We start from the raw sequence: 13,531 nt of genomic DNA on the forward strand, positions 1-13,531 counted from the left end.
AGACCTCAACTATGAGAGACAAAATGAGAAAACAAATCCAGACAGTCACGTTGGCTGATTTGGAAAGAATTTATTTGCAAATTATGGTGGAAAATAAGTATTTGGTCAATATCAAAAGTTCTTCTCAATACTTTGTTATATATCCTTTGTTGGCAATGACAGAGGTCAAATGTTTCCTGTAAGTCTTCACAAGGTTGGCACACACTGTTGCTGGTATGTTGGCCCATTCCTCCATGCAGATCTCCTCTAGAGCAGTGATGTTTTGGGGCTGTCGCTGGGCAACACGGACTTTCAACTCCCTCCAAAGGTTTTCTATAGGGTTGAGATCTGGAGACTGGCTAGGCCACTCCAGGACCTTGTAGTGCTTCTTACGAAGCCACTCCTTCGTTGCCCGGGCGGTATGTTTGGGATCATTGTCATGTTGGAAGACCCAGCCACATTTCATCTTCAATGCCCTTGCTGATGGAAGGAGGTTTGCACTCAAAATCTCACGATACATGGCCCCATTCATTCTGTCTTGTACATGGATCAGTCATCCTGGTCCCTTTGCGGAGAAACAGCCCCAAAGCATGATGTTGCCACCCCCATGCTTCACAGTAGGTTTGGTGTTCTTTGCATGCAACTCAGCATTCTCTCTCCTCCAAACCCGTTGTGTTGTGTTTCTACCAAACAGTTCTATTTTGGTTTCATCTGACGATATGACATTCTCCCAATCCTCTTCTGGATCATCCAAATGCTCTCTAGCAAACTTCAGACGGGCCCGGACATGTACTGGCTTAAGCAGGGGGACATGTCTGGCACTGCAGGATCTGAGTCCCTTGCGGCGTAGTGTGTTACTGATGGTAGCCTTTGTTACGTTGGTCCCAGCTCTCTGCAGGTCATTCACTAGGTCCCCCCGTGTGGTCCTGGGATTTTTGCTCACCGTTCTTGTGATCATTTTGACCCCACGGGATGAGATCTTGCGTGGAGCCCCAGATCGAGGGAGATTATCAGTGGTCTTGTATGTCTTCCATTTTCTAATTATTGCTCCCACAGTTGATTTGTTCACACCAAGCTGCTGGCCTATTGCAGATTCAGTCTTCCCAGCCTGGTGCAGGTCTACAATTTTGTTTCTGGTGTCCTTCGACAGTTCTTTGGTCTTCACCATAGTGGAGTTTGGAGTGTGACTGTTTGAGGTTGTGGACAGGTGATGAGTGCAGGACAGAGGAGCCTCTTAAAGAAGAAGGTACAGGTCTGTGAGAGCCAGAAATCTTGCTTGTTTGTAGGTGACCAAATACTTATTTTCCACCATAATTTCCAAATACATTCTTTCCAAATCAGCCAATATGATTGTCTGGATTTTTTTTCTCATTTTTTCTCTCATAGTTGAGGTCTACCTATGATGCCGATTACAGGCCTCTCTCCTCTTTTTAAGTGGGAGAACTTGCACAATTGGTGGCTGACTAAATACTTTTTTGCCCCACTGTATATAATATCTGTGCAGCGCTATACAATAATATTGGTGTAATAAAGTGAAAAACCATGCAAACAAAAATAACATAAAACAATACAAAGTTAAAAGTCCAGAAAGTTTCTTCTTAAACAATTCTTCTTCCTGTGACCAACAGGTGCAGCTAACACAAAATAGGTGCACTATTCCGCCACCCAATATCCGCTCACCTCCAGCAGTGTGAACTCACATCATACAATGTTTGGTCTAACCGCACTTTTGGCCCCAATAATTTGGACTCTGAAGACCAACTTGATAAATGGTAACTCCAAATCACTCACTCCAAACAGCAGTAATTCTCATAAACAAAAAACTTAACAGTCTTTTACCCTTTAAAAGCTTTATTTTCACAGAGATGTACACTTTTGCACTCACATTTGACAGGTGCCAGACCGCACCAAGTATAATGAGCATTCACTGAAAACACCTCAGTCCCAAGAAATCTGCAATCATTCACGCCAGCAAAGCCAGTGACAAAGATAAATGCTCCAGCCAGTCATAAGACCATGGTAAATTAGCAATATCGGGCCCTATAGTATATGATAACAAATTTGTCTCACAGTCTGGATAGTCCTGGATAAAGTCACGTGATCAGAGACGAAATGCGTCGGGGAGGAGCTTGAGGATGATGTCACGATGCAGCGAATGATCGGCTTAGTGCTCAGCAAAGATACATACTGCTCCAGGACTCTCCAGACTGTGAGGCACATTTGTTATCATATATAAGACCTGATATTACTAATATACCATAGTCTTATGACTGGCTGGAGCATTTATCTTTGTTACTGGCTTTGCTGACGTGGATGATTACAGATGTCTTGGGTATGAGGAGTTTTCAGTGGATGCGAATTATACTTGGTGCAGTCCGACACCTGTCAAATGTGAGTGCTGTGAAAATAAAACTTTTAAAGGGTAAAACACTATGTTAAGTTTTTTTGTTTATGAGGATTACTGCTGATTAAAAGGGTCTATTGGGGTGAGCGATTTGGAGTTACCATTTATCAAGTTGATCTTCAGAGTCAGACTGCTGGAGGTGAGCGGATATTGGGTGGCGGAATAGTGCACCTATTTTGTGTTAGCTGCACCTGGTGGTCACAGGAAGAAGAATTGTTTAAGAAGAAACTTTCTGGACTTTTAACTTTATATTGTTTTATGTTTGTTATTTTTGTTTGCATGGTTTTTCACTTTATTACACCAATATTATGGTGTAGCGCTGCACAGATATTATATACATATATAATATATTGAAGATTTTGTATTTGCCCACCTTTTGAGACATGGGTTTTGTGCACTAGTAGCTACTGTTATAGTTACATAGTAATCTTTGATCTTTTCATAGTAGTGCTTAAGTTATTTTCACATTTGTAACATATGCAAATTAACTATGCTCAAGTGCCATGCCCCTGACGATGTCAAGTGTATGACGAAACACATTGGGCGGTGCCTAACGTGACGTCACCACACTTAGCGGCCACCGGCCATAAGGAAAGCATTGTCGACATTGTGATTGCTGCAGCTTTTGGATTGTGATGCCTGTCTACTTATAACTTAATTGAAATTGGAGAGGAGCAGAGGGTCAGAGCTCTGTTTCAGCATCTACACGATATTGCCAAAAGTATTGGGACACCCCTCTGAATCACTGGATTCAGGTGTTCCAATCACCTCCATGGCCACAGGTGTATAAAATCAAGCCCCTAGGCATGCAGACTGCTTCTACAAACATTTGTGAAAGAATGGGTCGCTCTCAGGAGCTCTGTGAATTAAAATGTGGTACCGTGATAGGTTTCAACCTGTGCAATAAGCCACGAATGCAGTGGTGTAAAGCACGCCACCACTGGACTCTAGAGCAGTGGAGACGTGCTCTCTGGAGTGACTAATCACTCTTCTCTGTCTAGCAATCCGATGGACGTCTCCATCAGAAGTTTGGGTGGTTGCCAGAAGAACAGTACTTGCCTGACTGCATTGTGCCAAATGTAAAGTTTGGTGGAGGGGGGATTATGGTGGGGTTTGGTTTTCAGGGGTTGGGCTTGGCCCCTTAGTTCCAGTGAAGGGAACTCTTAAGGCGTCAGCATACCAAGACATTTAGGACAATGTCATGCTCCCAGCTTTGTGGGAAGAGTTTGGGGATGGCCCCTTCCTATTCCAACATGACTGCACACCAGTGCACAAAGCAAGGTCCATAAATACATGGATGAGTGAGTTTGGGGTGGAGGAACTTGACTGGTCTGCATAGAGTCCTGACCACAACTTGATAGAACACCTTTGGGATGAATTAGAGCGGAGACTGTGAGCCAGGCCTTCTTATCCGACATCAGTACCTGACCTGACAAATGTGCTTCTGGAAGAATGGTCAAACATTCCCATAGACACCCTCCTAAACCTTGTGGACGGCCTTCCCAGAAGTGTTGAAGCTGTTATAGCTGCAAAGGAGGAGGAAAGTGGAGTCATCCATACAGTATACCTACCCGGGTTAAAAGGGAAAGGTGGTATTTGACCTATGCTATTTGGGTCATAAAAGGAGGCGAGCGTATATATGTATGTCTCTGGTGGAGGAGCACCTATAGGAATATATGTGGATATAAACAATAAAGAGCACCTGTTTTGTGAACAAATTATAAACGCACGGATCAAGCACATATTATGGACTTTTAAGTTGTATTTAATGTATTCATCATTGTTGCATAATCACATGGTTTGGCTTTCATATATAAGGTTATAGAGAAATATGCGCGGCACTATTTTATGACATATCTTTTGTGTGTGGAAACGCATGTAAGTGTCAGCAGCACTGGTATACACAGGAATCGGAGGAGTTATTTGTTGCTCTGAAGTTGTATTTGTACTCCATTTCACCTTTATTGGATCTCTGAGGCGCTTCCCTTCAGCCCTACTGGATCAGGGGGTGCCTTTGATTTCTGGAAGCACTTTTCGCACATTTTGTTGACTTTTGTTTTTTTTAACGCTTGAGCGCAGTTAATTTGCATATGATGGACTTTTATTTTTGTTGCTCACTTTTATTTTTATTTATTGTGTTAACCAATTCAATACCGAGCAATTTTACACCTTCCTGCCCAGGCCAGTTTTCAGGTTTCAGCGCTCTCACACTTTGAATGACAATTGCGTGGTCATACAACATTGTACACAAACTAAAATTTTATCATTTTCTTCACACAACTAGAGTTTTCTTTTGGTGGTATTTAATCACCCCTGGGGTTTTTATTTTTTGCTAAATTAACAAAAAAAGGCCAAAAGTTTTGAAAAAAAACACACGTTTTTCTTTGTTTCTGTTATAAAAGTTTACAAATAAATAATTGTTCTTCATAAATTTAGGCCGAGATGTATTCTGCTACATGTCTTTGGTGAAAATAACCCAAATTAGGATGTATTTTTTAGTTTGTAGGAAAGTTATAGAATTCACAAACTATGGTATAGATCTGAAAATTGATCAATCCTGAAGTACTGACAGCCAATCTAATTTCTTGAGGTCCAAGAATGTCAGAACAGTACAGATATCCCCCAAATGACCCCTTTTTGCAGAGTAGACAGTCTGACGTACTTCATAAGAGGCATGGCAAGTTTTTTGAAGTTGTATTTTTTTTGTCATAATTGTTCGGAAAATGAAAAAAATTTAAAAAATTATTTTCACTATTTTTTTTTTACATATTGTCACCAGTGCAGTACAGCGTCATCATATAACTGGCATGGTGGTGATCAGGGACACTGACTGGTGACAGTATGAAAAAAAAAAATATATATATTTATTATTATTTGTTATTAATTTTTTAAGATTTTTTTTTCATATTTCACTATGACCAAAGTAATCAGTATTTTTTTTTTTTTTTTTTTTTTTTTTTTACACAATTTGTTTATAGCAAAGAATTACTTTGCTATAAGCAAGCATTTACCTGAATGACATCGATTCATTCATGTTTTTTTTTTTTTTGTGTGCTTAGCTGTGATTTGGCCACAGCTAATCACATGACAGGTACATGTGATTAGCTGTGACCATTCACAGCTAGACACTAGTATACAATGGATGGCATGAATGAAGCCATCTATTGTATACAACTGTCATGTAACCTGCTGTGATTGGTCACAGCAGGTCACATGGTACCGGCAACGGGGGCCGGTACTCAGATCTGTCATCGGCCGTGTCCAAGGTACACGTCCGGTGACAGATCGCGCCGCTGCACGGCTCTGCAGGAGCGCAATCTGCGCATGTGCGGGAGGATGCCATATGGCGTCCACCCAGAACGCTGATGACATTTGCCGGCCGCCATTCGGCCATAGGGCGGGCGGCAAATGGTTAATTATTGGTTTAGAAGAGCGCTGCGCTTTGTGAATTACAGCATGGAGGATATATAATTTAAGATTTGTGCTGAAATAATCAGGCTACCAGCACTCTTTGACATAACAAAAATTTGATGCGCCCCCCTTATTTGCAACACATTCTCCTGCATTTTGGCACACTGCAACCAGGAGCAGCAGCATTTTGGCAGAAAAAATGCTTGACGTGTGTAAATGCGTGCCAAAGCTGGGTGTGTTTACCACTTAAGCGTTAATTTGTTTCATTGGCCTGATTAAATTATTTTTCTGGCCAATTAATGAATTAACACCCAAGCCCTCGATGAGCCTAAACGCATTACGTGCATTTACAAGTGGCAAGTGTTTTTTCTGCCAAAACGCTACTGCCAGGAGGAAAAGCATTTTAGGAGATTAGGAGCAAAGGCCAAACGTCCTGGGGCTTAATCACACAGTAATCTCCGCTGGTTGGCACACTACTACATTTATATTTTAGGATCTAGTTTGAAACGTTTGATAAAATATATCTAACCTGGATTAGCTCGGCTGCTGGTTTCCTTCGCTTTTCGAAATGTTTTTGTCGATGTTGTTCTTGTACCTTAAGAGCCAAACCAGAGCCCAAAATCCCCTAAAACAAACAAAAACAAAAAATGATTCTCGACAATATCTAGATAAACCAAAAAATAAGTATTCTGCCAATCTGGGTAATTCTAAAAAGATATTTGTTGTTTTATTTTTCAAAAACTGCCCAATATAATTTCAAGAACACAAGAGAAACAAAGTCTTCTTTTCAATAAAAAAATAAATTACCCTGCAATTTTAAATATAAAAATTTCGCTTTTCACTCACCTTCTCCGTGGCACTGTCCTCCACTAAACAGTGTTTTTCCTCTGGCTTGAATGACAGCCAGAGTCACAGCGTTTAGGTAATCAGGAACACACGCTCCTGGTTCCCGATCATTAGCATGAGCAGGGCTGCTGTTAGAAATCACAAAGCTGTGCACCCTACATGGCAGCCCCCCAAACACCCCTCCCCCTTCCTGGGAATATCAAATGATATTTTCGCTAATGCCACGACCATGATGCCATGCCTATCAGCCATGGCAGAAAGTATCCAACACAACAAACACTTTACTCCTGCGCTAGGAAAGGACTCAGTAGACCCAATAGGAATGTTCTGGAATATGCACTGCTTGCTGCCCTCAACAGACTGGGGTGGTCCAAATACACTGGATACAAATGGAGAAACAGAAAAAGGGCGCACCGACCTAGTGCATGATTGTTTAAAATAATTTATTGAAGAAACAAAATGGGTATCATACTCACAATGGACATAATAACACAGGCATGTGAAACTGAACAAGGTGTATGATCCAAACAACATCTGAGTCCATACGATGGAACCCTGGATGACCAACTGGCTAACGCGTTTCAAGGACACAACCTCTTCCTGAGAGCCAACACTACAGGAGTCTCTGAGGAAGAGGTTGTGTCCTCGAAACGCGTTAGCCAGTTGGTCATCCAGGGTTCCATCGTATGGACTCAGATGTTGTTTGGATCATACATCTTGTTCAGTTTGACATGCCTGTGTTATTATGTCCATTGTGAGTATGATACCTATTTTTGTTTCTTCAATAAATTATTTTAAACGATAATGCACTAGGTCAGTGTGCCCTTTTTCTGTTTTTCCATTTGTATCCATGGCAGAAAGTATACCCTCATATAGCAGGGCCCATTCAAGTGAATAGCACTGCTCTGCAAGCACGCGGTTTTGGTGGGTTAGCGCGGGTTCAAGCAGGCAATATGTCTCCTCAATGCTCTCTGGAGAGTGATCCAAATGCTGACTGTTCTTCAGACAGCAAAGCACACGTGAATGAGCCTTTTTTTATTATTATGTTTAAGAAATTAAAATTTTTAAAGTTTTTTCTTTAGAATTGTATTATCTACTTATTTAAAAAAAAAAAATTTTAACTGACCTGTTGGGGGGCTTTGGTGAATTACCGCATGTCTAAACAGACCCCTGATGTCTCACATTTGAGACTGAGAAAGGAACTGAGGGCATAGGTTCATCAGTCCCTTTTTCTGCAGCCTCAGCTGCACAGAAGAATGAATAGGAAGCGCTTGGAGGCTTTCTGGTCATTCACAAACTGAAGCATTGTAAAGACAGTTTACTATGCTTCAGTGATGAAAGGACACAGCAGCAATTGGTGACAATCACTCACTGTGTTCATTCAGGAAAGGAAGGGCCAGTAATTATGGCATACATACCAGGCCCTGCTCTCCATACTGGAACATCCCCCTGTATGCCCTCAGCAACTGTCAGTGGGAGAGGAGGAAAGCTGGCAGCGCTGCAGGAAAGTGGGGGGGTGGGGGACACAGGGGGGCCCAACAGCAGGTGGAAGAGAAAACAAGAACCGATCCCCTTGCAGCACGGCCGGAGAGAGAAAGCCGGCAGTGCTAAAAGGGGATCCTCAAGCGTCTCAAAACCGTACAGCCTGGCAGGTTTCCGGGCCTCCCTTTTGAACTGATGAGGCCCGAGCCCAGTAGAGGAGGGCCGGCTGTACTGCTTTATCAGCAGCCCTGAGTATGAGACCCAGAGCTGTCACTGACAGCTCAGTCTCTGCACTGGGAGCACAGTCTCCGCACAAACATAGCAGCACATATATGCGGCCCCACCGATAAAGACCCACTTTTGCGAAGCTGCATATACAGTATGTGTACACTTGGCAGGAAGGGGTTAAACAAAAATATAATACAATCTCTGAACGAAATTGACTGCAACAGAGACCAGTGTTATCTTTTGGTGATAACGCATAATTTCTGGACATTTAGTTTACCGCGTGGAAAAAACTTACAGCAGGAAGTGCAAAAAATGAAACACCAATCAAAGAAAAGGTAGCCGCAATCAGTCGTCCCTCCCAGGTCTTCGGAGTCTTGTCCCCATAGCCAATTGTAGCGAGAGTGATCTACAAACCAATTGCAACAATTATAGCCATCAATATTTATATTATTTTGATAATACCAAATTTCTAATTACAAAAACTACCATACTATTGTCTATTTGTTTATTTCAGGTACTTATATAGTGCTGTCAATTTACTCTGCGCTTTGCATATATATTGTACATTCACATCAGTCCCTAACCCTCAAGGAGTGTACAATCTAAGGTCCATAACTCACATTCATACATACACATACTGGGGCCAATTTAGACAGGAGTCAATTCACCTACCAGCATGTCTTTGGAGTGTGAGAGGATACCGGAGTACCCAGAGGAAACCCACACAAGCACAGGGAGAACATGCAAACTCCAGGCAGGGTGTACCATTACTGGGATTTGAACCAATGACCCTAGTACTGCCAGGCAGAAGTGCTAACCATTTAGCCACTGTGCTAATACTATGATAAATGTGATGTCTGTCAGCGGGAAAGGTTTTAAACTAGTAGACATCACAGCTAGTCCATACATTTGTTGTTTACTGTGAAAAGTAATCTCACTTCTCTGCGTCTCTTCTACCTAGCAGCTGTCCAAGTTTTGACATGTATGAAGAGGGATGACTATGAATAGACACGATCCATGATATGTCTGGATTAAAACTAAATGCCAGCCAACAACGTCATACATAGGTGAACTACATATATGACCAAACTACTCTTAACTCATGTCAGCAGTATTAGACTGACACCTTACTTCAATGCCACAGAGCCTGGCACCACTGGTCCTCCAAGTCCTGCTGTACAGGGGACTGCAGGAAGCTAAAATAAATACTTTTTATGGTACCTGTGTGAGCTGGGGCAACAATCATTGGCTCACAACTTTGAGGTAGTAATTGTGCTGCCTTGGGTAAAATTTGTATTTGTGCTGCTTTGGTTTCCTGCATGGTGGTTATCCCAACCTCTACATTATTTTGCTGAGCCTCCATACTTTTCTGGAGTGCCTCACTGGCCAGGCATTGTCCTGCATTGGTCTGCTCCTATGCTGCATTAGCCTGGCAGTTACTTCATTATTTCCTCCACTTCTAGGTCCAAAGGGTATATGTTCTTAAATTTTTGTTTCTATGTCTGCCCGCATGCTCCACCAGTTGTGATGTTTGAGAAATTAGCAGGATTGTGGGACACATTTTGCAACAAAATAGACCTTTTTGTTATTAACACCTTCCCACCCAGCCAGTAGCAGATTGACGGCTGGGCGGGACACTCGCCGTTGTGACTGGACATCATATGACGTCCTGTCAAAACAAGCCGCTCAAGGGGCCGCGCAGTGGCGCGATCTTTCACCAGCTGTGTCCACGGGACACAGCTGATGACATATCACTACACCGTCCAGTTGCCTGTGTCATAAGACCACTGTGACCAATCATAGCAGATCACATGTCAATTGTATACAATGGATGGCTTCCTGTCATGCCATCCATTGTATACAATTGTGTTAGCTGTGATTGATCAAAGCATTCACATGGTACAGACAGGGCCAATCACAGCCCATCTGTATCATGTGATCAGCTCTGCCTAATCACAACTAATCACAACAAAAGACTGAATGAATCAGCTTCATTCAGTAACAATGATTGCAAATATCAGTGAAATACATTGGTATTAGCAATCATAATGTGTTAAAAAAAAATTAAATCCTGATCACTTGCCCAGAGTAGTTCAATGTTACTATGGTAACACTGTATTGCTTTGGTCACAGTGTGCTGAAAAATAAAATAGTAAAAAAAAGAAAAAATTTAATAAAAAATTAAATTAGGGCCCGGGGTCAGTAGGGGGCCCCATGAGATGCCCCTGGTACCTTTTTCATAGGCTTTTTTGAGTTTGGGCAAGGACACAGGGACCCCATGATCCCCTATTGCCCGGGGGCCCCATGAGTTGTCAGTCCGCCCCTGGTGCTGTGTGCTGTTTTATGATGTTGGCTGTGTTTGTGCATCACTGCATGCACACTGCTTTACGCGGCTGTGCTATGCAGAGCCATACAAAGCAGTGTTCAGGAGCTGACAGGGGAGAGATCTGTATTGTTTACATACAGGTCTCTCCCCCGTCGCAAATCCTCGGAGATCCCCAAGTGCCAGTTACTCTCTGATGTTGAGAAAAGTGGCGATAACATATGAAAATTTCACTTGATTGCACTACTCACCAACCCCCACCAAAGGGCATCGGCATACGTTTCAAAATCCTCTTTGGTTTCCCCTTTCTCGTTCATTTCATGGTCGTCTTTCTCCACCAAGTAAACAAGAAAGGAGGACAAGATGAGCGTCAGGAACCCGATGTACCAGGCTGTGATGAGTTCCTGCAAGGGAATGGTATGCATGATGAGAATTGCACTGCGGGATGTACATACATACTGGAGGCATCACACAAATCAGAACACAATTGTTCATAACTATGGTGTCACTACAAATCTAAAATGTCCTAATTTACAGTTAGCCACCTGCTGGTTGCCAGTGGTAAATATAAAACACATTTTATATTTGATGTGATCTGTCTGCAGATACCAGCTACCCACTAGGGCCGGCCATACATAGGTCGAAATTCAACCGATTTTTTGTCCAAAATATGGACCTAAGAATAATCAGCCGATTTTCGTTTTGATAGTGGGTCAAGGTCACCGGCTGATTTTTGTGGTTCCTCCCCTTTTCGGTGATCGGGCACGTTTGAAAATTTGTGAAAAACGACCGATTTTCGACTCAATGATGGTCAAATCGTACGATCGTTTTTCTGAAAAGAATATGCGCATGAGCCGTGACCTGGAAGGAACAGAAGTTTCTCCTGCTATATGGGGTGACCTTTATGACTTGGTCGGCCGATTTTCAAAATCATTGACTGCACCATCCGATTACCGAGCGAACGACGTTTTCGATTTTCGGACGGAAAAAACGTTCGGAATTCGAACCATGTATGGCCTGCATAAGTACACTTTAATCAATCAAGTAATAACATGCACCTGGGGTAAAATCCCACATTTCCAACTGGAGACTGACCTTTCAATTAGTAACGTCAAGCACAGGGGCGGACTGACCATCTGGAAACTCGGGCACTGCCCGAGGGCCCGGGGTCAGTAGGGGGCCCCATGAGGACATTCTGACACTGCGGGGGAACTGACTTGGTGTCACTAACATCTCCAGTGACACAAATACAGCGATCAGTGCTAATAAAAAGCACTGACACTGTACTAATGACACTGGGCAGGAAAGGGATAACATCTGGGTGATCAAAGGGTTAACTGTGTGCTGTGCAGGGGCGGACTGAGCATTTGGAAACTCGGGCACTGCCCGAGGGCCCGGGGTCAGTAGGGGGCCCCATGAGATGCCCCTGGTACCTTTTTCATAGGCTTTTTTGAGTTTGGCCAAGGACAAAGGGGCCCCATGATCCCCTATTGCCCGGGGGCCCCATGAGTTGTCAGTCCGCCCCTGGTCAAACAACCAAAAATGTATTATTTTGCTGCTTACCAATCATTAGATGTGGTGGCTGGATTTGTTTTCTGGCCAGTAGCACACCTCCTGTATTAGAGCGCTCCCCCACTCTGGATGACGGAGCATAGGGGGCACCATTGTTAGTATGGAGGGGGAGGGGAGTATTAGATGGACTAGCATATTTAAATACACTAACAAACTGAAGCCAAATGTCAGCTAATACTTTATTCCCTTTTGGGAATAAAGGTTATACATAAATAAAAGATGACCATTGAAAGCACCCTGCTCAGTTGTAAATGGTTTGTCCCATCACTGTAACTCATACATTTCAGTGGAGAGCTTCTTTTGAAAAACAACAGACTTACTGGCTGGATCACCAGATTGAAAATAGAAGAAAGCAAGCCTAAAAAAAGAAAATGAATGCAGTCATCACATCTAAGAATTGGTATGCAAGATGGGCTGCAATATAGTAAATGTTTGCTTTTGGGTTTAAACTATTTACACTTTAAGCCCTGGTTCACACGGAATTTGCAGCGTTTTCAGTGCGAATTCCGCACCGCATCAGAAACGCACCGCGTTCATGCGAACCGCTGCGGGTGTGTATGTTATGTTAATAACACTCCGAAAGCGGTCTGTAAAACGCGGTGCGATATGTAGAATCGGATCGCATAGGTGTGAATACCCATGTGATCCGATTCTAGTGCGGATCCAAAAAAAGGGTCCTGCCCCTTTTAGTGTGGGTGCGGTGCGATTAGAGCCATACAAAATGTACGCCTCCAATCACACCGCATACAAATCGCATGTGATGTGTACAGGTATGCGGTGCGGTTCCCGTACGAATCACATGCGATATACCGCACCGCATATACAGCATAACTTAAAAAATACAAAATTCAGCTTACATTTTTACTTGTGATTTTCTGAAAACTCTAAAAAACAAGGTTTTTCCATGTAAGGAGAGGGCTGGAGAGTTATGTTTACCATAACTGTCCCTTTGTGATCATTGTAAGCACCCCTGTCAGTGGTAAATGGTTTGCCTCAATCTCCTCTAACTGCTACATCTGCAGGAGAGCTTGTTCCACTGAAAAACAACAGACTTAGTGGCCAGATCACCAGGTAAAAATAGAAGAAAGAATGCCTAAAAAGAAAAAACTAATGCAGCCATCACATCTTAGATTGGGCAAGCTGCAATATAATGAATGTTTGCTTTTGGGTTTAATACTGCTTTAAGTTTCCACCCATGGATCATCAGACCTCCCTATGTATTTTACAGGGATTCAGATGAAAGTTGGACCGACCACATCTGAGGCATCTTACACCAGTTTCAGTTT

The 13,531-nt window shown here is 42.8% G+C and overlaps 1 protein-coding gene across 2 annotated transcripts in view; it reads right to left on the reverse strand.

Annotated features, from left to right (window-relative positions):
- Nucleotides 1–13,531, reverse strand: part of KCNQ3 (potassium voltage-gated channel subfamily Q member 3) — a 315,258-nt gene that overhangs the window by 93,896 nt on the left and 207,831 nt on the right. For both annotated transcript variants that reach the window (XM_089685936.1, XM_089685935.1), the window contains exons 5-7: nt 10,925–11,077; nt 8,646–8,756; nt 6,324–6,419 (exon numbers count right to left, since the gene is read on the reverse strand). In XM_089685936.1, the coding sequence (XP_089542062.1) occupies nt 6,324–6,419; nt 8,646–8,756; nt 10,925–11,077 (360 nt within the window). The remainder of the gene's footprint in view (nt 1–6,323; nt 6,420–8,645; nt 8,757–10,924; nt 11,078–13,531) is intronic.

The sequence above is a fragment of the Staurois parvus genome, unplaced genomic scaffold (genome assembly GCF_062004578.1).
Source record: "Staurois parvus isolate SC_StPar_1 unplaced genomic scaffold, SC_StPar_1.0 ptg000389l, whole genome shotgun sequence".
In the NCBI taxonomy this organism is placed as follows: domain Eukaryota; kingdom Metazoa; phylum Chordata; class Amphibia; order Anura; family Ranidae; genus Staurois; species Staurois parvus.